General features: G+C 31.8%; 3 protein-coding genes across 8 annotated transcripts; all 3 read left to right on the top strand.

Moving 5' to 3' along the window:
- Positions 1-5454: 5454 nt before the first annotated feature.
- LOC133668536 (probable disease resistance protein At4g27220) lies at positions 5455-10212 on the top strand. Of its 6 annotated transcripts, none has more exons than XM_062088459.1 (5): positions 5455-5613; positions 5826-9054; positions 9469-9596; positions 9804-9849; positions 9967-10212. In XM_062088459.1, exon 2 carries the CDS (start codon positions 5832-5834, stop codon positions 8997-8999), a length of 3168 nt encoding a protein of 1055 aa, XP_061944443.1. In that variant the 5' UTR covers positions 5455-5613; positions 5826-5831; the 3' UTR covers positions 9000-9054; positions 9469-9596; positions 9804-9849; positions 9967-10212. The 6 variants fall into 6 exon arrangements, with proteins under 6 accessions (XP_061944443.1, XP_061944440.1, XP_061944442.1 ...); XM_062088456.1 differs by having other exon boundaries at positions 9469-9615; XM_062088458.1 differs by having other exon boundaries at positions 9488-9596; positions 9804-10212.
- A 2279-nt stretch (positions 10213-12491) lies between these two features.
- Positions 12492-15564, top strand: LOC133668257 (G-type lectin S-receptor-like serine/threonine-protein kinase At5g35370). Its single transcript, XM_062088030.1, has one exon. The coding sequence runs from the start codon at positions 12735-12737 to the stop codon at positions 15330-15332; it is 2598 nt and encodes an 865-aa protein (XP_061944014.1). The 5' UTR covers positions 12492-12734; the 3' UTR covers positions 15333-15564.
- A 2390-nt stretch (positions 15565-17954) lies between these two features.
- Positions 17955-20818, top strand: LOC133667861 (flavonol synthase/flavanone 3-hydroxylase-like). Its single transcript, XM_062087543.1, has 3 exons — positions 17955-18421; positions 18766-19093; positions 20565-20818. The coding sequence occupies exons 1-3, from the start codon at positions 17955-17957 to the stop codon at positions 20775-20777; spliced, it is 1008 nt and encodes a 335-aa protein (XP_061943527.1). The 3' UTR covers positions 20778-20818.
- The last annotated feature ends 3953 nt before the right edge of the window (positions 20819-24771 follow it).

Here is a 24771-nt window from a genome sequence, read left to right as displayed (position 1 = left end):
ACACTAAAAAATTCCTTGTGTGTCAGGTGATTTTTGTTTTTTAATTTTTTTAAAAATATATTAAAATATTTAAAAAAAACTGATTTTTTAAATAAAATATAAAAAAATATCTATTTTTTTAAAATTAAATTTTAACCATCCTCTTAATCACAAGCAAGAGCTTACCTGTTGTAAGCATGAATTCCGTACTAGTTTGGAGATGGATTCAAGACCAGTTCTCAAATTAAATTTTATTAGGATGTAAACTATATATATATATATATATATATATATATATATATATATATAGTTTACATCCTAATAAAATTTAATTTGAGAGCTGGTCTAAAAATATTTATATTATTGAGTTGTATAATAAAACATTAGAGTTACCTGTTCACTAAGATTTCTATTAAATCTATGCGAAACTCAAAATTTATAAACTTAAAGGTGTCATGGAAGACTTTTGTTTTTTTGGTGTTTTTTAAAAATATTTTTTGTTTGAAAAAATATTAAATTAATTTTTTAATATTTTTTATAGTTTTAAATGTAATATCAATAACAAAATAAAATCTGAAAAAAAAAACAATTATAATATATTTTTAAATAAAAAATTATTTTTTTAAAAAAAACAATGCACCCCAATCTCAAACCAACACTTATTATATACTTTTGAGCACTATAAGCCACAAATAAACTAATGGATGGACTTAAACCCAATAATCAAACAAGGATGACAAATTCTTCACTGCTAAATCGGATTATACAAAATTAATTTCAAGACTCACTCGATACATACGCACATTGCAAACACAGGACTGGCACTTAAAATAGGTGAAGGTTTTGGACTTCATTTCTCCAGTTTTCAAAATTTATAAAATTGTTCAAATTTTAAAACTTTATTCTACTCATACATCATTCTTAGTAAAAAAGCATACTACATGGGCTATAGAGCACCGTTTTAAAATTTGGTCTGATCCAACAAGTTAACTTGTGATTCAACCTGATCAATCCTGAGAAAAACTTAATTAAAATCTGTTGATATCTTTCTTTTTAATTTTTTTAAAAAATATATTTTTTTTTATATAAAAAAAATTAGATTGACTGGGTTAACTCGAGTTAACCCACCTAACTCGTGAACAAGGACTTGTCTTAAATTGACCCTCAAGTCAAGCTTAAAAAATATATTATAGATATCAATATGTACATTTTAAAAAAGATTGTAAATTAGAATTTAAATTTCACTATAAATTTAGGGACTTGAAAATAAACTAAGCTTTTTTAAAAAATAAAAATAAAGACATTCCTATCCAAAATTGTTGTTAATGGAATAGGTCTAAAATCAACTTATATTTTCTGGACCAGCTTAGACCCAACCAAGGTTTGGGTCTACTCTCAAAGTCCAAGCCAAGTCCTATCTTGAATTCTGGGCTTTGTGTACACTTCATCAGTAAAAACATTATTATGAGAGAATAAATATTTACGATTTGATTTTCACCATCAACTCAACTTATATGTAAATTGATGAATAGGTATGCTTTTTCATTTTATTTTATTTTTCAATTCAGTTGATTTTTTCAACTTCCTTTTCAAAATGAATGTCCATTTTAACACATAATTCACCAACTATTTATTAAAAGATAATTTTTTATCAATAAAAAGTAATTTAATACCAATACTGTTTTTTAAATAGCTGACCCCTCTGAATGGTTTGCTTTCTTGCATACAAAACCATTTGTTTCAATAACCAATATGAGGCCTCAAAATATTTCAATCTCCATAATGTTTGCTCATGTGGGGGCAGCCATAATGTTTCACTAACATGACAATCAAACTGTTCATCTAATAAATTAAAAGCTCCTCTAATATAGTCCTTACATTCCCGCACAACAGCGAGGATTGGCTTAGTTTGAGAATTGATTTGTAGTTTTTTCTAAGATGAAAATATTTGTGATACAAAAGCCAGTAATTACTGCAATTAAATTATATGAGCTTCGGACTTCAATTTAAGCTACTTTTTTTACCCTACAACAGAGAGAGAAACAAAGAAAAGATAACCAATGTTCTACCATGTTATATTTTATATGAAAGGGAGTGTAATTATTTTCTAAATCATAATCTTTATGCCGAAAATTTGACAAGCTTGTTCTACTCCTTGTATTGGGACAAAAAATTTCTCTTCTAGAACCATCTTGACATGACAAATTGATTTTTGTATTGTTCAAAGATGCACCAAAAATTTCAAAAACAATTACCCGGTGTAGTCAATACTAGATAGGTGGCATGTGCTATGCCACGGTCTATCTATTTTTTTAAAAAAATATATTGTAAAAAAAAACAAAAACAAAATATAAGATTCTAGTTATTGACTAAATGAATTTAATAAACTAGATTAATTTAATAATATGATTAGAAAATAAGATATTGATAACAAATAAAGCAAAAAAAATGATTTGATACAAAAGATGAATGCTTGTTAATATCATGAAAATATATCTTCACAATATTCTAAAATGTCTTAATGATCTTATTAGTTAACAAAGTAAAAAAAAAAATCAAATTAGAATGGGATGATTGCATAGAAAGAAAGATGAAAAAAATATGAATCTCAATTCTCAATAAATAAAAAATTATAAAAAAAAATAGAAATTGACCCAAGTCTATCTGAGCCATCACATAGGTGAATTTTAAAAATATATCTTCCAAAAGAACCGAACATGATAATCTTTTATCATCTAGCTATAGCAAAAATCAAATCAAATCTATAACCTAGTTACATGACCGAAATAACTGTATAAAAAGTAAACTGAATAAAATCACGAAACTCAATTCTTAAACCAACCTAATATTGAGGGGACAAATTTAAATAAAATAAAATAAATGCTCAAGTCAAACTTGGTGAACCTGTTGAATCCATGACCCAAGATATGATATGGGAATAACTCTACAAAAAGAAAAGGTAAAAAAAAAAAACAAAGAATATCAATTTTCAACAAACTCACTAATGATGGATGAAATTAAAAAAAAAAATGACCGAAGCCAATCTAATCCAACCTTCAAAACTTGTAACACAAATCATGTGGTCGGATCATGACATAAAAGGCAAACTTGAAAAAAAATAAAAAAGTAAAATTCTCAACCAACCAAAATAATTACATATAAATTTGAAAAAACAAATTAAAAAAATTGACATAAAAATAATTAGAGGTGAAATTGAAAACAATTTCAATTAAAAAAATAATAAGAAAAACTAAAAATAACAATAAAAATAATGATGACTAAATTTGATATAAAAATGAAATGTCAAGAGATGAAATTGAAAAAAAAAATCAATAAAGGATTTAAAACCAAACATATTGCAATTAAAAGAATGAGTACCAAATCTAATATAAAAAACAAATGTATAGGGATGAAATTGAAAAAAAATAACGTAATAAAAAACTCAAAACCAAAAACATTATATTAAAAAAATAAAAATCTAATTTAAATCAACAAATAAATAACTAGACTTTTTTGTTTTCTTGCAATAGTTGTCATATTACAAGGCCAACTAAGGATAAAATAATGTAATGTGAGTGTATGAATATTTAATGTCTGCGCTGTTTTAGATTTTTGTATAATTTATTCATCTTACCAAACACTCCCAAGAATAATAATTACAGGTAAAACAAAACCCAACCTTTGGCTCATAGTAAATTTATTAAATGGTAACATATATTCCCTACATTTGTCTGGTATATTCAAATAAATTTCATAAACTTCTTCTAACCTCAAAATTTGAACCTAGAAAGTTAAGAAATGAAATTCACATCCTTAGAGCTCATAGCAAATTCTAAAGCTAGAATTTCCACAGCAAAGTCACAAGAGTGAAAAAAAAAATACATTAACATGAGCTTCATTCAGGACTTCAATTTAAGCTCCAATTTGATTTGTTGATCTCCCTCCCATATACACTATCCTATATATATAAAAAAATACATTTATGAGCTTGGAGTTTTTGTCTTTGGTGGTGTCCAATACACTCTCCTATATATAAATAATACTATGGGTAAAATAAAAAATTAATAATATACAAAAGAAACATCCGCATATTGTTAGCATTTTTCTAGTAAATAATGTTTTTATATATGTGGAGTTTGACTTGATATGAGCTGACCAGTTTAATGAGTCAAAAAACAATCTGAATGACTAGTAAAAACTTAGTTTTATTTACAAAAATTCAAGACAATATCTTCTTTTTTTAAATAATATTGAAATGAAAACTTATTAGATTGATACAGACCAACTTGATTTAGTCTGTCAAATTTACAACCCGAATCATGAGACCATGATAACCTCATATAAAACAAATCAAAACAAATCATAAAGCTCAATTTTCAATCAACATAATATTGAAGGATGAAGTTGAAAAAAAAATAAAAAAAAAATCTGAGTTAATCTACCAAACTCATGACCCAGGTCATGAGATTGAGATAACCTCATAGAAAATAAAAAAAAATGACTTGAGTTAACATGGGTTAACCTGTCAAATCCACAACCAATGTCACGAGATTGTGATAACCCCATAGAAATAAATCAAAATAAATTATGAAACTTAATTTTCAATAAACTTACTGTTGAAGGTTGAAATTGAAAAAGTTTCAATCTAAAAACATTACACAATAAAATGATATAAGTCTACACGGGTTAACTCGTAAAACACGTGACCCGAGTCATAAGACGGAGATAAATTTCATAGAAAGCAAACAAAAATAAATCATGAAGCTTGATTCATAATCAACTCAATTCTAAAGGATGAAATTGAAAAATATATGTCTATTAAAAAAAGACAAGAAAAACTCAAGTCAACTGGGTTAATCTGTCAAACCTATGATTCAAGTCATGAGATTGAGATAACCTTATATATAGAAAGCAAATCAAAATAAATGATGAAACTTAACTCCTAATCAATCCAATGTTGAAAGATGGATTTTTGTTTTTTAAAAAAACATCAATTCAAAAAGATAAAAAAAACTATAGCCAACTGAGTTAACCCACCAAACCAAAATAAATCATGAAATGTAATTCTCAATCAATCCAATATTAAAGGATAAATATTTTTTTAAAAATCAATTATAAAAAGACAAGAAAAATTCAAGTCAACCTGTCAAACCTGTGATACGGATTATGAGACCGTGTTAACCACAAATAAAATAAATTATAATAAATTATGAAACTCAATCTTTAATAAACTAAATATCGAAATTAGAAATTAGATAAAAAAATAAAAAATAAAAACACTATTTCATATGATAGTGAATAGTAGAATAACCGCATCTTTTAGTTTATACTGTAATAAAAAGTAAATTTGAAAGTGTAACATAATTACTTAGCACTCTGCATGTAAAGTTGAAGAATTGATATGTAATTTCTAAGTTCGAACATTGACAGGTTACAGTCATTCTGAATTATATAAGTTTTCAAAGTTTCCACGACAACTGGGTCCACAAGATGACATTGTTGAGGTTGAACAGGTTACAGCTATCAAACTCTTCCAAACTATTGTTAGCCACATACTCTTCTCTCATCTGTGCTTTCTGCTCTTCTTTTCTGGTTACTGCTTAAGCAAATCAGCTCTTGCAGAACATCTTCAAGGTAAAGTACTTAAACTTCATCTTCTTCATTCTGCTGGTGTTTCTGTTTTTCACATGTAACTATTGTTTGAGTCTTTTAAAGTAAAGAAAAGGTTGTAACTATTATTCTCTGCTGTTTTTGCTTAATTAGTTTAGTTTTACACTTTCTTTTTTCAATTAATTTAACTTCCATAATTAAATTTTTTTCAATACTTTGACTTTTATTTTCTATAGGAAAAAATGGTTCGATCAAATGATCCATTTTGGAATGATGTTGAAGATATGAATAATGGTGGCATGAAGTGTAAATTTTGTGGGCATTTATTTGCCGAGAATACTTCCATTTCGAGGATCAAATGGCATTTGTCAGGAGTGAAAGGGCGTGGTGTTAAAATATGTGAGAAAGTTCCTGAAGAAGTTCAAAATGTAGTCCGTGCAGCAATGGATGGCCCTCCAGAAAAAAAACTTAAATCCGTAGCAGGCTCAAGCAATAACGAGGTCACCTATACAATTTTAGCTTCTGTCCAAGAACAAAACAATGATGAAATGATGGCACAAGAAGGAGATGCTCTTTTCGTTGGAGAGCGCGAACATTGGCTGAGTAGCTTCACTGATGAAGACATTGAGCTTCTGAGAGGTATCTTTCATGAGAGAACATCAATTAATCAAGCTGATGAGCCTCGAGGAGATTCATCCCAGCCAACAGACCCAATGTGTCTTGACCATGGAAGATATTATGATCGACCCCGTGCTCCATTAGTAAACAATGATGTAATTATGAATCTTGTGGAGGACATGGTTAGAGTGAGGACAGAACCAGTGGAGGAGAAGGAGGAGAAGAAGGATGTGGAGAAGAATAGTGGAAGATTAGTGCAGCCTGGCGCAGCAGCTAGCTCTTCTGGAGGGTTTGCAAGCAACACAAATGAGATTAAAGGAGATGCACTACCAACGAGAAAGCTGGTGGGTCAAGCATTCGAAGACCACAAGAAGACTATCTGGTCTTGGTTAATGCATGATAAAGTTTCAAGAATTAGCATCTATGGGATGGGCGGAGTGGGTAAGACGACGTTGGTGACACACATATATAATCAGCTTCTAGAAAGACCAGACACTTTCAATCATGTTTTCTGGATTACTGTTTCACAAGATACCAGCATTAACAGATTGCAGAAAAGTTTCGCAAGATGTATTGGTTTAGATCTTTCTAATGAAGATGAGGAGCTGCACAGAGCGGTCATATTGAGAAAAGAATTAATGAAGAAAAAGAAATGGGTTTTGATTTTAGATGATCTGTGGAAGGCTTTTGACTTACAAAAGCTGGGAATTCCTGACCAAGTTAAGGGATGCAAGTTGATTATTACAACTCGATCAGGAAGAATTTGTCAACAGATGAAAACCCAACACAGAATCAAAGTGCAGCCTATTTTGAAGGAAGAAGCTTGGATTTTGTTTATTGAGAGGCTTGGAAATGACATAGCACTTTCTCCAGAAGTGGAACGAATTGCAGTAGATGTTATAAGGGAATGTGCCGGTTTGCCATTGGGAATTATTACAATGGCAGGAAGCATGAGGGGAGTGGATGACCTACATGAGTGGAGAAATACATTGAAGAAATTGAAAGAATCAAAATTTAGAGACATGGAAGATGAGGTATTCCAGTTGTTGAGGTTGAGTTATGATCGGCTAGAAAATGATTTAGCACTACAACAATGTCTCTTGTATTGTGCATTATATCCTGAAGATCATAAGATTGAAAGAGAGGAGTTGATATGTTATTTGATTGATGAGGGAATAGTTGAAGGAACGAGGAGCAGACAAGTAGCATTTGACGAGGGCCACACGATGCTTAATAAACTTGAAAATGTTTGTTTACTGGAAAGTTGTTTTGATCGTTATCATCGTAGATGTGTCAAGATGCACGACTTGATTAGGGACATGACCCTCCAAATACTCCAAATGAACTCTCCAGTTATGGTCAGGGAATATGAGGAAGAAATACCAGATGTGGATATGTGGAAAGAAGATCTAGTGAGAGTCTCTTTGAAGGATTGTTATTTCAAGGAAATTCCATCCAGCCATTCACCAAGGTGTCCCAATCTGTCAACTCTATTGTTACGCAATAATGAAGGGTTGGAATTTATTGCAGCTTCTTTTTTTGAGCAATTGCACGGACTCAAGGTTCTTAATCTGTCTCATACAAATATCATAAATTTGCCTGATTCTGTTTCTGAATTGGTGAGTCTTACTGCATTATTGCTCAAAGGGTGTGTGAACTTAAGGCTTGTACCATCATTAAAAAAGCTCAAGGCGCTGAAGAGGTTAGACCTCTCTCGTACTGCACTTGAAAAGATGCCTCAAGGCATGGAATGTCTATCCAACCTGAGATATCTCAGGATGAATGGATTTGGAGAAATGGAGTTTCCTAATGGGATATTACCTAAACTCTCTCACCTACAAGTCTTTGTATTAGAGGATGCGTTTCTTACTTGTCCAATAATAGTCAAAGGAAAGGAAGTAGGATGCTTGAAGGAGTTGGAAACTGTGGTATGCCATTTTGAAGGTCAATCTGACTTTGTGGAGTATCTTAATTCTCGGGATAAGACCCAGTCACTAAGCACATACCAAATCTTTGTAGGACTGCTGGATGAAGATGATTATAGTAGAATGATGGATGATTATCACACAAGTAAAACAATTGCCTTGTGTAATTTGAGTATCAATAGGGATGGAGATTTTCAGGTCATGTTCCCAAATGACATTCAAGAACTGGTTATTTATAAATGTTCATGTGATGTTTCCTCTCTAATAAAGTATGCAACTGATCTGGAGGTTATCAAGATATGGGATAGCAATAGCATCGAGAGCTTGGTTTCATCTTCTTGGTTCTGCTCTGCTCCCTTACCATTGCCATCTTATAATGGTATATTTTCTGGTCTTAAGGAGTTTAATTGCTGTGGATGTAGAAGTATGAAGAAGTTGTTCCCTATTCTCTTGCTGCCATACCTCGTAAACTTGGAAGTGATTAGAGTTTTTTATTGTGAGAAGATGGAGGAGATAGTAGGGACAAGATCAGATGAAGAAAGGGTTATGGGTGAAGAAAGCAGCAGTAGCAGCACCGAATTCAAACTTTCTAAGTTAAGAAATCTGGAATTGAGGGGATTACCAGAACTGAAAAGCATTTGTAGTGCAAAACTGGTTTGTGATTCTCTCCAACATATTTGGATAGCAAATTGTCAGAAGCTGAAGAGGATGCCAATTTGTCTTCCGTTGCTTGAAAATGGTCAGCCATCTGCTCTCCCTTCTCTTCAAAATATCTTTATATATCCAAGAGAATGGTGGGAATATGTAGTGGAGTGGGATCATCCTAATGCTAAGAACGTCCTTCATCCCTTCGTAAAGTTTTTGTAGGAGACGAACTCTGCTCTCTGCCTTTAATATAATATAATATAATATTGAATTACAGGTGCGCACCCTTTTTTTAATCCCTCTCTCTCTCTCTCATTCTCTCAATATGCCTTTAATTTAGTTACACGTAATGAGATAGTTTTTAAAATCTTTTACAATTAAAATATATATTTCTAGAGAAGGATATGATTTAAATTTTTAATTTAACGAATTATTTTTTTCTAATAAATGAATTTTTTACCGAAACAATTTTTTTTATTAATAGAAAGTTTTTTGTATTGAAAATAAAGGCAATTAAAACATTTTTTAAATAAAATAAGAGTTTGATCGCTTGACATTCTTCTGAGATCGATGATTATGGTGGATTTGGAATGATTCCTTTTAATTGTTGTGGGATATCTGGGTACATAACCTCTTTCTGTCTCTCTGAATCTTTCTGTCTACTTATAACCAATTCTCTTCCTTATTCAAGCCTTATTGTCTGCATTAAGTTTGATCCACAAGGAAGCAAAAGAATGGTGCGAATCAGTAGTGGAGTGGGAGCGTCCTGATGCTAAGGATGTCCTTCATGGCCTTGCATGGTTGTGGGACATCATTAAGGTAGATCCCTTACGGCTTGGTAAGCATTATATATGTTTTAGTTTTGAATTATTAGTCTTAATTCTGATTGATTTGTATGAATATTCCAGATATGCTTGATGGATAGTATTTTTGAGTGAACCCGCAAAAAATCGAAGTTAATTAATTTTGAGAGTTTGATTGGTTTCAAAGTTTATGGCTTTTAATTACTTGGTGATCTTTTTGTAGGAGGATGGTGAAGAATGACAAGCCTCTTATTTATGAATGAATAAGGGTAGGAAAGAAAGCATACTCTGAATCACTCTTGCGCTGTTTCAGTTATGCCCTCTGTTCTGCTTATGGTGATAGAGAGGCTGCTAAGTTGATAAGGACTATCGTTGGTGTTTTTCAGGCTTGTGATTCACTTGGTCTCATGCATAGAGAGGGCAACCATCTCCTCCCACTTCTCTTAGAAGAACGAAAATAAAACCAAAATAATGGTGGGAGTCAGTGGTGGAGTGGGAGAATCCTAATGCCAATGATGTCCTGAGTCCCTTTGTCGAGTTTTGGTAGGAGGATATAATATTAGATTGTATTTCTCTTTGTCTGAATCTCTCTGCCTGCCTTTAATTTAATTTTAATTAATTATTAGCCTCAACCATAAGCATTTAATGCTTCCTTTCTTAAGACTTCCTTTCTTATTGATTCCTCTGTTTATCAAATGCTTCTTCTGATAGACCAAGTGGCTTCAGTAATACCTGCTCACTAACCTGACAAGGGTATTCTGCAGGTGCGCTCTCCGCAGCTAAGACAACTGATGAGTAAATATTCTCATCTTCATGCTTAGCCGCAACAATGTATCCTGCGCAATATGATTCTGCATTATCCCCTTCATTCCTTCAAATCATTACATTCCGAGAAAAAAATATCAAATATCTGATATGTGCCAAGTGACTGGCTCTTTGTTCTGTTGCTGAACATCTTACATGAACACTGGCAACTATGCTTTTTTTGGATAATCATAAAAAGTTTATTGAAAAGACCATAGCCAAAGCAAAATACATGAACACCGGCAACTATGTTCTTCTTCCAGTTCACTTACATGATTGTTTCCCTTGGTTCCACTTTAGCCCCGGTCTGTGCATAGTAATGGATGCTTGGTGATTATTGAACTGATAGTGATATGGTTGGCTGGGTTTGGTTCTAAGTACTACTCTAGTTGTCTTCATTTTATTGGCGGCGCGATGATTTTAGCAATTAGTACTTGCGGTTGGGGAGGAGGAGGGAAATGCGTTTTGATGTATGGTTTTTTGTCAAGCCTGTCTTTTAGCTTGTTTTTCTTGGACACACTTTCTTATGCACATACAAGGCTGTCTTCCATTTTAGTTGTGCTCACACATTCATGGTCATATATGGTCATGATGGCTTCGATCAATATCATCTCCCAATAAAAACTTGACTTCTAGTTCACATCTTCTGGTTTCTTTAGTGGCTGTAATGGCTTTGAGCCTATGTACAATGGTTATGAAGCTGCATACTTGTCACCAGAACCCCTAAGACATCCCATATTCTGGTCCCCATGATGTTTAAGAAATCTTGTGTCTTGAGGCTCCCATCTTTTCTTCTCTGTTTTCATGCTTGTTGACATCTGGGATTGGTTTAAATATCAAAGTATGCTTTCTTTCTTTTTTCAAAATATTGTGGTTAATACATGTATAGTGTATTGTGATTATACAAATACTACTTAATTATCAAATTATAAACTATTATTATTATTATTTTATATATTTGCTTAACCAAAACAAGTTAATAAATATAATTATTTTTATTATGGATCTATTTATTTTTTAACAATCTCAAATTACATTCGCTCTATACATAATTAATATACTTTATTAATATTAAGTCAGACAAAAAAATCAATAAAAAATATATATAGTATCATATATGATAAAACTAAATGCAATGACTTTTCATGAAATCAACTTCAGAGTTATTAAGGAATAAATAAATTAGTGAGAAGATCATGGAAAACGATGAGAAGATGAAATTAAAGACTTACTCAAAATAACAATCACATTGCATAATTCTCTTGCAGTTCAAGAATATTATACAACAGCTTCTTAATATACTAAAAACAAAATAGAAATGAAATAAAAAAAGACATCAATTTCAAAAAAAAAAAAAAAACAAAGTCATATTTTTCTAATTTAGTCTTTGGGCCCATATTGAAGGACAGTTCATGATGGTCATTAATGAATTCAATCATAAGAAATCCTCTCATTAATGAGCGAAACAAAAGTCAATGTTATGGTAGCTGTTTAGACCTTATTGCATCTGTGATCTTCTAGCAGCAGAGTTAATGTTTTCTGCAAGTTGGAGAGGAGGACACAGAAATCTCAAAACTATGTGAACCAAAAACATTAGTCAAACTTTCCTTCTTCGCGTAAAGAATTGTCGGCTCTCAGCACTATCCATGTGCTCCATGCCCTAGCCTTAGCCTAGCCAGATCAATTTGCTAAGCTTTTTGAAATAAAGTTATTGAACTTGGCCTGTCATCACTTGATTCAAAGCTCTGTTCATAGGTCAAAGATGGTTAAAAATGTATTTATGTTGGAGTGATGCATTCAAATAAATTTAATAAATTTTAATCCTAAAATATGAATTCTAAAAATCAAGAGAGAAAATATATTTTATAAACTCTAAAACAATCAATTGAAGCTTAGTGTGATACAACTAATAGTTAATTTCTTAGTTGCATTTTTTATTTAGCAAATGAAATGTTTTACAGAAATAAAAAATTAATTTTAAGTTGACTAACATATAATTTTGGAAATTAATTACCCAATAAACAACTAATTATTGTCAAGTGGAGGCATGAGAATACATCCCCTTTGGTCAACTCAATGACATTCACCTTGTCCTATGCCTCCATGTTTGCTGCCTTTATTTATCATCCGCCAGCCACCCACCATTGACCAGCCAGCCCACCTCCACCGCAACTTGGCGGAGAAATTCTCCTCTCTCACGGGGTCAACACACATCTCTCAAACAGTAAACCTTTGTCAAATGTGAACACTGAACTCTCAAAATCTAAATTTTTCCTAACACCTCAAAAAAACAAATGATTATCAAATCTCGAATCCCATTCTATAATCTTCTCTTGGTTTCTCTGTCTTTATGGGCTCCTCCTTCTTGTTCCTCTTCTTTTCTTCCACACTGCTTCCTTATCTCTGCATCTCAGGCCCCATCACTGTTCAAACCATCAAACAACCCTTCACTGCTTCACATTTTCTATTCATTGACCAGTCTGGTGTTTTCTTGATCTCCTCTAATCGCAACTTCACAGCCTCCATATCCAATTCCGAAGAGAATCCTCCATATTATTTCTTTATCACTCATGTTAAGTCCAATGCTATCATTTGGATAGCTAACAGGAACCACCCCATTTCAGATTCTGATAAGCTATACTTGACTACAAATGGTCTTGCCATTAATAGTACTTATAATTCTAGTACTACATCTGTAGTTTGGTCAACGGAAGGACTAAGCCCAAGCTCTCAGGTTTCTGCTATGGAGCTTCGGGATTCAGGAAACCTTGTACTACTTGACAGGAACAATGTTTCTTTATGGGAGAGTTTTGATCATCCAACTGATACTATTGTCATGGGACAGAGTTTGGCTGTTGGGACATCAGTGGAGTGTTATAACGCTGAGAATGACAGGTCAGTTGGTGACTACAGGCTTGTAGTGACTGGTGGTGATGCTGTTTTGCAGTGGAATGGAATGAGTTATTGGAAGCTATCAATGGAGCCAAAAGGTTCACAGGATTCAAAGGTGCCTGTCTCATTTTTGGCCTTGAATGATACAGGTTTGTTTTTGCTTGGAAGTGATAGATCAACTGTTGTGATTAAGCTTACTTTGGGCCCTGCAGATTTTAGAGTTGCCAAGTTAGGGTTTGATGGGAAGTTTAGTGTTAGAAAATTTGTTGATGAAAATTGGGTGCAGGAATTTGTGAGCCCTGCTGATGAATGTCAGATTCCTCTCAGTTGTAACAAAATGGGGTTATGCACTTCAGGAAGATGCTCTTGTCCACCAAATTTCCATGGTGATCCTTTGTCAAAAAGTGGCTGCACGCCTACAGATGCTTCACTTGCTTTGCCTTCAGGTTGTAGTAATGGAAAAGAATTGAATTCTTCTGTTTTCTATGTCAATTTAGGCTCTGAATTAGATTATTTTGCTAATGGTTTTATGGCTCCTGCTAAACGGGATATCAATTTATTAGCTTGCCAAGATCTTTGCACCCGAAATTGTTCTTGTTTAGGCATCTTCTATGGAAATTCCTCAGGTTCTTGTTATCTTCTTGAAAACCCTTTGGGGTCTATCATGGAAGCCTCTAGCTCCAACAGCAAACGGTTAGGCTACGTGAAGACTATAGTTGTATCTTCGCGTACAAACAAAGTGAATGAATCTGCAAAATTTCCAATTGTAGGTTTGGTTCTATTACCTTCATCTGGAATCCTTTTGATTATCATTGTTGTTTTAGGGTTCATTTGTTGGAGAAGGAATAGACCGTATAGAACTGCTAAGTTGAAATTAGGCCGTGGCGATTCTTCTTCATCTGAGCTTGAGATAATTTCTATCCCGGGTTTGCCAGTAAGGTTTAATTATGAAGACCTTGTGGCTGCAACAGAAAGTTTTAGCACTCAAATTGGTAGTGGAGGCTTTGGAACCGTGTACAAAGGCACTCTGCCTGACAAGTCCGTTGTGGCAGTCAAGAAGATTACCAATGTTGGCGTGCAAGGAAAGAAGGAATTCTGCACCGAAATTGCAATTATAGGAAGTACTCGTCATGTTAATCTTGTTAAATTGAAAGGGTTTTGCGCACAAGGGAGACAGAGGTTTCTGGTATATGAGTACATGAACAGAGGCTCACTGGACAGAACGCTGTTTGGTAATGGACCTGTTTTGGAGTGGCAAGAAAGGTTTGAGATTGCTCTTGGAACCGCAAGGGGACTTGCTTACTTGCATAGTTATTGTGAGCGCAAGATCATCCATTGTGATGTGAAGCCAGAGAACATTCTTTTGCATGACAATTTACAGGTTAAAATCTCCGATTTCGGGCTTTCGAAGCTGCTAACCCCTGAACAATCCAGTCTCTTCACTACAATGAGAGGGACACGAGGCTATCTTGCACCAGAATGGCTAACGGGCGTTACGATCTCAGATAAAGCTGATGTTTATAGTTATGGAATGGTATTGCTAGAAATTGTAAGGGGAAGGAAAAACAGCGCAGCACAGCCACAAAGCCGAAGCATAGAAAACGATAGCAGCGAAGGAAATGGCACGTCTTCATCCTCTTCAGGTTGGGAACCTAGGCCTGCGTATTTCCCCCTACACGCGCTAGAAATGCATGAGAAAAAAAGGTACTTGGAGCTTGCAGACTCCAGGCTAGAAAGACGGGTGCCGAACGAGGAGGTTGAGAAGCTAGTGAAGGTGGCCTTGTGCTGTTTACATGAAGATCCTATGCTGAGGCCAACAATGGTTAATGTTGTTAGCATGTTGGAAGGTGTAACTCCTTTGGCTGAGCCAAGGCAGGAATCATTAAATTTCTTGAGATTCTATGGCAGGAGGTTCAGTGAGGCGTCTAGAATTGAAGGGTCTAATGAGCGAAATGAGTTTGGTTTGTTCCCTCGAGCAAACCTCACTAGTGGCACCAGTAGTTCTTACACCTCAATGTCTTACTTGTCTGCACAACAGCTTTCTGGTCCTAGATAACACTGAAGGATCCATGCTTTTTTAGCATGCCTCTGTACAAAAATGTATCTGTCTCTGTTTTTTTTCCTCGGGAAAATATTTTGTTCCTAGTGCTTTAACAGTTTATGTTCTAGCTTCTTGCAGCATGGTTGTATTGTGTTCTATTTTTGTACCTTGCTTTTGGATGGTGCTTCATCATTCCAAAAATGAGTAGAAAAAAAAATGCTACAAATAGTAATTTTCATCCTCGTTATTCTAAGCTTCATCAGTACTTTCAACAAATTCTGGATGAAAAAAAAAACAAGTTCTGGATGGATTTGCATACAAGTAAAATCATAGTTTTTAATTTAATTCGGGTTGATTTGGACAAGTTTTAAATAATGAATGAAGTGGGTTGACTTAAATCAAAATTCAGTTTTTTTTATTTAAAAAAAGAAAAAAATAGAATCATTTAGAAAAAATTTAAAAAAAATTATCAAGTTTTGATTTAGTTTTGACTAGATTTTTTATTAAATCACAAGTTAATTTATATTGTTAACGGAGTATCAAATTAAATAAAAAAATTTCTATCTAAAATTTGACCCTAATAAATATAAATATTAGATGAACCGGATCATATGACACTAAATATCCATGAAATTGCCATTCCATTGAAACGTATAATTTCCTAGCTTCTTTGATACAAAGCTAAAGCTGTTATTAATGTGGCAGAAAACAAAATGGGAAGATAATATTAATTGATGGGGTCAAGTACTTTATGTGGTTAGGTAACACTGCCATGTCAACAACAATTTACCCGCATTGCTTTTTTATTTTAAAAACAGATGAATATTGAAATGATCTAATACAAATAAATAGCTATTTTTTGAATAATTATATTAATTGGTAAATAAAAAATAAAAAATAAATATTATTAAACTAGATTCGAAACTCTCATGAACTTAACTCTAAATATATATTTATATTATATGGGTATATTTATATAAATTTTAGAATTTTTTTAAAACACAATATGATATATACATATTTCAATATTAACATTAATTATATATATATATATATATATATTAACTATTTTATTTTTTATTGATTAATAAATAAGAATACTTATTGAATACTTGAATATTATAAAACCTGACTTGCGGGCACCCATAACCATCATGTTCATCCCTCATCTATCTTAAAAGTAGGTTTTTTTTTTTTCTATTAAAGAGGTTTTAAATTGAGATTAAGTTATATCGTTCAATTTTATAATATTATTTTTATTAAATAAAAAAAATATGTAAGAGTTGTTAATGTAATTTCTATTTACAAGAAAATTTTTAATTATAAACACAATATTTAATGTGCAATAAGTACAAAAATAATTAAAGTATCAGATGATGACATTTTTTATAGACACGGGCTAATCTAATTTAATATGCCAAACCTATTACTCATGTTATGAATCTGACTAGCCTTAATTACATTGTATTTTTAAATTAATTTTTTATTTAATAATATAATAAAAAATAAATACTTTTAAAATTAAAGATCAACCTAATATTATGACGCTTTATAAATTACAAGCATTGCTTTCTAAACAAAAATACTTCATGTCCTTAAATGCAAATTTTAAAAAATCTATATGTTAAAGCAAAACCTTGGTATTTTATATATGATTGAAGATTTAAAAAAAAATGATCAATGCAATAAAATTATATAAAAATAATATACTAAAAACATTTAACAAAAAACATAAATTTTATGTTAATTGATTATTCATGACATTTTTTTTTAAGTTAGGCACAAAATAATCGGAAAAAAATATTCATATTTATTTGAAAACCTTTAATATTATTTTAAAAACTTGACAAAATTTAATAATAATTAAAAAATTAATGTCAAGGTTTTTATACTGCATTTAATTCTAAATAAAAATATATAAAAAAGCTAGAGCTTGGCAGATAGATAACTGACTAAACGCGTGAGCATGCGAGGCTACGCCCATATGGATGACCTTCTATTTGGTAATTTTTAATCTTCTTATGGCTTTTTAATAGAATCGCAATTTGATAATAAAAAGAAGTGATAATAAAACTCTTAAAATAAATAAAAAATAAAAAATCCGGGTTGGGGCTAGATTAGGTGAAGTATTGAGGGATGGAGTCACGTCATTTCTGTGGTATAGTATTAACACTATCAAGTTTATCCCACATGGCATTCTTCACTTAAAAAATGAAAGCTTGATTTTGGTTACTCTCCCCTCCATCCATCTTGAAATTAGGTATTCATTTCCTTGAGATGGTTGTGATTGAGTTATTAATTTGTACAATTATTCTTAATATTTCTTTGTTATAAATAAATATTTAAATTGAGACTTCGAATTATTAACCTATAATTCATTAATTATAAATTTCAATATAATTGCAAAACTAGCTAGGACTAATTTTCTGCCAAACACAAGATGCAAAGAATCAAAATGTACCCTTTATTACCATACAATTAATTAATGTAACTCAATTGGTGAATCACAAGAATTTTACTTTCGTAACCCTTTGTAATGTGCTGATCATACCTTAGGTCTCTCTATTTATTGAGGGCAAGTTTTTTTTTTCTATTTATATTTCTATATAAAAATTAAGAAATTAACAAGAAGAGAGCATGGAGTTTGATAGAGTTCAAGCCATTGCTTCCTTGTCATTTGACAAAGAAACAATTCCTGAAGAGTTCATTCGGCCAGAGAAGGAGCAGCCAGCAGCAACCACATTTCATGGCCCAGTCCCTGAAATTCCCACCATTGATCTCAATGATCCTAATCCAGAAAACTTGGTGCGTTTGATTGCCGATGCTAGCAAGGAATGGGGGATCTTCCAAGTTGTGAACCATGGAATCCCAAGCGATCTCATTGCCAAACTACAAGATGTTGGTAAGAAATTCTTTGAACTCCCTCAAGAAGAGAAAGAGGTGTATGCTAAGCCTCATGATTCAAAGAGCATTGAAGGGTATGGATCGAAATTGCAGAATAATCCTCAAGTAAAGAAATCTTGGGTTGATCATCTCTTTCATATCATTTGGCCTCCTTCTTCCATCAATTACCAGTTCTGGCCTAATAACCCCCCTTCTTACAGGTCTGCTCGCTAGCTACCCTCTTAAACTCTTTCCCCTTTTCTTAATTTCTTCGTTTCTTTTCTTTAGAATTGTTTCCTTATTTTACTATAATTTTTTAAAAAACATTCATGAGCTTTGAGCATCTGTGGTTAATTTCTCTGGAACAGCAACTTGATACCATATATAAACGATTTTGGAATACTACTCGACGATAGTGAAGATCAAACCATGTTTCTGATTAAGCATGTTTCTCTCTACACGATGGTTTCTAATTAAGCATTAACAATATTCACACACTAAGGCTATAGATATTTTGATTTTTCAGTTTTCCTAGCCATGATAATGGTTTACTATATATGTGCAGGGAAGTCAATGAGGAGTATGCAAAGTATATGAGGGAGGTGACAGATAAACTCTTCACAGCCCTCTCTTTAGGGTTAGGGCTTGAAGGCCATGCATTGAAAGAAGGTGCCGGTGGTGAAGAAATCGAATACATGCTCAAAATAAATTACTATCCGCCATGCCCACGTCCTGACCTCACACTGGGGGTGGCGGCCCATACTGATCTGTCTGCCCTCACCATTCTTGTGCCTAACGAGGTCCCCGGATTGCAGATCTTCAAGGACGGGAACTGGTTTGAAGCTAAGTACATTCCTAATGCCTTGATCATTCACATTGGCGATCAAATTGAGGTCATTTTCTTGGTCCTTAATTTATCTATTTTTCAGTCAATTTAATTTCTCTCAATTTCTCTTTCATTACATTTTGCCGTTTTTACTTGTTTGATTAGTTTTATGGGACAATTTGACCTATTTTATATAATTTCTTCTTTCTTTTCCAATTCAGATTATAAACCAACTAAGATTCGATTTTGAACGGAGGAGGATATAAATACTAGTTCATTGACAATATTAATTAGATCAGCAATTTGCCAATAAATCAATATTTAACCAATATATTGGATTTTATTTTACATCTTAGTTTAATGAAATAATAAACAAATTAATTAAAAGTGTTGAAAGTAGTTTAGTTTGACCATGTATTAATTCCTCACAGAAACGGATGCCTTAATAGCAATTTATTACTCACAACCAGTTGACATTTAGAGGGGTAATTACTAATTAATAATGAAAGCTGTTGTTTACTTAAGAGTATAATTACTAATTAATGACGCTGTTATTTACTTAAGAGTAGTTCATTTATGAAAAAAGGAGGACGTCGGCACAAAGCTCGTGGCATACCTAACATGGCTATGTTTTACCAGAAATTATCTATTACTGATATTTGGCTCTTCTTTTTTTTTTTTGTATAAATTAATGTTTATCTCTACGTGCATATCCAATCCTGACTTAGCTGAAACCTAAAATGTGTGATAATACCTTCGCTATAAATTCAGACAATTCAATAATATGAGGTTGCTGTGTGTTTCGGAGTATGAGTACGATAGTAATTATTTTTTATAATGTTTTTTTTTCTTGAAAATACATTAAAATAATTTTTTTATTTTAAAAATTTATTTTGAATAACAGCGCATCAAAATGATCTAAAAACACTAAAAAAATATTAATTTGAAATAAAATAAAAAATAAATTTAATTTAATTTTTTTCAAAAACATTTTTGAAACGTAAAAACAAACAATTTCATCCTTTTGACTTTTAGTTTAGGTTAAGTTATTTTAAAATTTTAATTTAAAATTAACCCACCAAATAATCGATTTGATTAACCTAATATGTCAATTTAAAAAATATATTATTTTGGATTAACTTATTCAATTTTCAAATTAAATTTTGGATCAAATTAATTAATTATAAATCGAGATGGATTTAAAAACTTTTCTATATAGCTATAAATTCTTATTAAATCTTCAAATTCAAGCTCCAAGAACCATATACTCATGAAGCTAACTATAAAAGAATATTATAATTTTTTTTATGTGGTAAGAGTATTAATATCTTAAAAACAACGTAGTTATTACCGGTTTCAAATTTGTATATAATTAATTCTTCACAAAAACATTTTAGGGAAAAAAAATATTCATTGCATTGCGTTAGACCATGCACGGGCAGTGTTGTTTTACAGGCTATCGATCTAAATTCTCTTGACTTATTTGTGCTTATAATAGTTTTTCAAATATTATAAAATCGGCAATTACTGGCATGCAGATCCTTAGCAATGGTAAGTACAAGGCTGTTTTGCACAGAACCACGGTGGCTAAAGATAAGGCAAGGATGTCATGGCCAGTTTTCTTGGAGCCTCCAGGCGAGCTCGTGGTCGGTCCTCTTCCTCACCTCATCAACGAAGACAATCCTCCAAAGTTCAAGGCCAAAAAATTCGAGGATTACATGTACTGTAAACTCAATCATCTCCCCCAGTAGTCCGACAATTAATTTTCAATAATAATAATAATAATAATAACGAGGGCTTGTTATAATTACGATGTCATTTTAGAGATGTTGGCTGCCCTGATGTATTAAATTAATGCCAGTGGATGGCACTCATGCATGATAATCGTGTTCTTTCTGTTGTGATCATAATATTATGGAAAATATTAATTATGGGTGAATTATAATAATCTTTTTTTTGTTGAGCATCAAGATTTAATAAATTCATGAAAAGATTATTACTATTATTGGTATTTTGATCATCAATGACAAAAAAAAAAAAATTCTTAATCATATACCAATCCCTCAAGTTAGTTTGTTGGGTTTCATCTGTGGATGGCTTGTGCACTGGAGGTTTCTTTTATTTTTATTTAAAAAAAATAAAAAATTGTATATAAATAACTTTAATTTTATCATATGCTTGAAATTAACTATAACCTCTCAAAGAGCAGCAGATTTCACTCTTTGTATATTTGTAGTTGTGGATCTCTCTCCTTTCGCTTGCCAAACATATATAGTTTTCAAGCTGCAACTCACGAGTTACTGAGTAAATTATTTTTATTAAAATAATATTGTTTTGTTATTAATTTTTTTAATATTTTTTTAATTAGATTTAAATTGAATTTAATCTGGTTAATTTAATTAATAAAAAATTAATTAGATTTGGATTCCAGATTTAGGATTTCTTGGAGCCATCCATTAGATACAACCAAATTTTTTAACAACTATAACATGTAGTGTGTTCATACAAGATAGTCAAGCCTTCTAGAAGTCTTTAAATTTTGTTCATTGAAAGCACGTTTCACTAGCAAAAGATTTCTAATTTTTTTATGGATTATTTTCCAATATTCTTTTAAAATCAATTAATATGTAGATATGGCAGTATTTTGTTTGAAGAGTACCTGGGGATTGATGGCTTCCCACTAATTGACCTGACATATATATATAAATATAAAAACAACTCTTTAATTGATCCCAGACATAATATATAACAATAGAAGGTTTCAGTCAATTACAGGAATGCTTGAATATTGATAATTAATTAATTAAGTGTGATCACAAGGTTTTTCTTAATCTTATTTTAATTTGCTTTGTTCTTAGGCATGGGATTCATGTTTATCATGTTGATTATAATTAATTCCTGCCGCTTTATATGAACTTGCAAACTTCGTGATTTTAGAGAAATAATTTAACTAGTTGAGGTGTAATTGATTCACACATGATGTGCCTAACAATAATTTAAGATTAGAAATGGAATAAATTATTTCAACAAACCAACCCTTTCTTTTGGTCTATCCAAATTAATCAAATCAATAATTGCACTGAAATAATGCATATCATTGATTAACTTGAGTTGTAGTTGAGTTACAGAGATAACAATGGAGGATTGACATAGAATCACATTGAAGGAGTGTTATAAAACTTGGACTGGCTTGTTGGATTAAAGCAGCATCACAGGAGCAGAGGAGCAGCAACAACATCATCACAGCATCTCCGGACCAAATCTTGATCGATTCATGTAACGCTAACATCAAATATTATAGGAAAAATACTCCAACAATTACTGCACTTCAAAATAATAACCCATCATATATGAAAATTATAGTTGGATGTAAATAAAAGACAAATCAGCCTTCATAATTTAGAAATCCTATAACTATAAAAACAAATACAATTATGGAAAGTTTTTTTTATATATAGTTACATCCTGCGTGTGGTAATGGTTGTTTTTCAAAGTATTTTTTATTCTAAAACACATTAAAATAATATATTTTTTTATTTTTAAAAAATTATTTTTGACATCAGCACATCAAAATAATCTAAAAATATAAAAAACTATTAATTTAAAGTAAAAATAAAAAAAATTCAAATTTTTTTCAAAAAAGTTTTCGAAATACAATGTATGTGAAACAGACTGTACTCACGTTTTATTCCTTTATACCAAAAAGAAGAGAATTAATTCACCACCATCCTCTGCTGCATTGTTCTCTTCCTCTGCCATATTTTTCTCTTTGAAGACCAAAATATGAGTCTCTTGTAACTACAATCTATGCCCGTGATGATTCACTCCCACTGGAAGATGTTTACTCTATATTACTTACTTGTGAGGCACGAATTCAGCACCACCCACAGGCTGCTCCTTTCTCTCCTGCATTAGTTAGTTCATGTTGCTTCACGACAACCATCTGTCTGTGCAAACTGTGGCCAAGGAAATTTCTTTCAAACAAATGGCAAGGGGTGTCATTTTTTTTTTTTATTATTATCGTGGGTGTCCGGGTCAGCTTGCGCGCACCTCGACTAATCCCACCGGGCCTGAAGTTAACGACCATGTAAGCCTTCAGTGGCCATCATATGAGCAGCCATAGGGTTTGAACCTGAGACCTAAGAGGGAGCAAACCCCTTAGTCCCAAGCTCTTATCACTAGACCACCACCTAGATGGTTGCAAGGGGTGTCATTTTAGTAACCAATGTCGTGGTTTTGGTAGCGGTAGTGCTTCACATTGTAATTTTGAAACTTGGACAAGTCTGGACACACACTGCATCTAAATGCTATAAATGTTATGATAATCCTCTGTTCTTACCACTACCTCCTCGTTGAAAAGCACAAGCTCATGTCTCCACTCATCAACAACAGCAGCCAAATGTCCAAGAATGGCTTTTTGATTCAGAGCAACATTTTTGTGGTGCCCTGAAAAACAAAAAATCTTTTATCTCAAATCTTTTTATACAAGTTTCTATATATAGGAAGAAAAGGTTTGACTTATAAAAGTAGGTGTTTAACATTTATGAGCATGGAGCGCATCTCCCAGTTTATTTAAACTTAACACACATATGTCTACCTATATTTATGTGCATAAAATTTTATTTTATTTATTTTTATTGTTGTCGTGAAATACTTTTTTTATTATTATTGATTAGGAAATATCATATTTTTTTATATATTTTTTATAATCATTCCTATGTATATTTTTTATAATATTTGTTTTATAATTATATTGTTGTTATCATATTTGTTTTATAATCCAAACCGGGAACTAAAAAAAATACATCCTCCAAAAAATATAGTTGCGTCTGCCGGGAATCGAACCCGGGTCTATTGCTTGGAAGGCAATTATCCTAACCGTTAGGCATTATACATTATTAAATACTAAATTTTCACATGCATTGGTGTTTGTTCTCACCGTGCGACATTTGAGATTTGGCCCGAGGGAGGGAACAAAGGGAGAGGGGTCAACGTTTGCTTTTTAGTATTGTAGAACAGAGGTTTTTTCTATAATTTAAACTTGCGTTTTTATTAAGCTTTCTATGGTTATTTTAAGAGACAAATCATTTTTTATTTGAGATTAAGAATTTAAATAATAAATTCCTTAATTAATAAATAAGATTTTCTAGTGTATTTTTTACTCAATCAATCTTACAAAAACATGGTACTTTAGATTTCATTTTTAATTATCAAGGTGGTCCTATTTTTGTGTAGGCAAGGAAAGATTATATTGAAAATAATTCTTAATAATATTTTTTCAAATTCTTCTCACAAAAATTATGTGTGTAATTATGCATGTACTATATTTAAAATCAAACAACTAAATAGTTTTAGAACTAACATCCTCGTAAAAGAAAACTAAAAGGATTAGGGGAGATGATTGGCAAGGAGTTTCCCTTCATTTTGTACTATAAGGTTAATAGACTTCTCGGCCCATTAAAAGATACATGTTTAGTTAAAATATGTATAAATTCATCTGAATACTTCATGTGAATAAAATATATATATATATATATATATATATATTAGTTTTTTTATTATTATAATAAAAAGACTCTAATATGAGATCTCTTGAGATTTCTTCTCATTTGTTGAAATATAATCATAAACTTTGATTATTATTATTATTACACATATCAATCAAAATCTCTCAAGAAATTGGTTTTTTGCAAAGGTTTTTTTGGAAGGAAATTTGTTCTTTTTGTAAAGGGAAGACACATCCAG

The sequence above is a fragment of the Populus nigra genome, chromosome 11 (genome assembly GCF_951802175.1).
Source record: "Populus nigra chromosome 11, ddPopNigr1.1, whole genome shotgun sequence".
Taxonomy (NCBI): domain Eukaryota; kingdom Viridiplantae; phylum Streptophyta; class Magnoliopsida; order Malpighiales; family Salicaceae; genus Populus; species Populus nigra.
Note: the sequence above shows the minus strand (reverse complement) of the source record. Positions and strands in the feature narration are given on the sequence as shown.

Excerpts from the sequence above, each read along its gene's own strand:
- LOC133668536 (XM_062088458.1), top strand. The coding sequence starts at position 5,832 with ATGGTTCGATCAAATGATCCATTTTGGAATGATGTTGAAGATATGAAT.
- LOC133668257 (XM_062088030.1), top strand. The coding sequence starts at position 12,735 with ATGGGCTCCTCCTTCTTGTTCCTCTTCTTTTCTTCCACACTGCTTCCT.
- LOC133667861 (XM_062087543.1), top strand. The coding sequence starts at position 17,955 with ATGGAGTTTGATAGAGTTCAAGCCATTGCTTCCTTGTCATTTGACAAA. Across the intron at positions 18,422-18,765 it reads AATAACCCCCCTTCTTACAG|GGAAGTCAATGAGGAGTATG; the intron begins GTCTGCTCGCTA and ends ATATATGTGCAG. Across the intron at positions 19,094-20,564 it reads ACATTGGCGATCAAATTGAG|ATCCTTAGCAATGGTAAGTA; the intron begins GTCATTTTCTTG and ends ACTGGCATGCAG.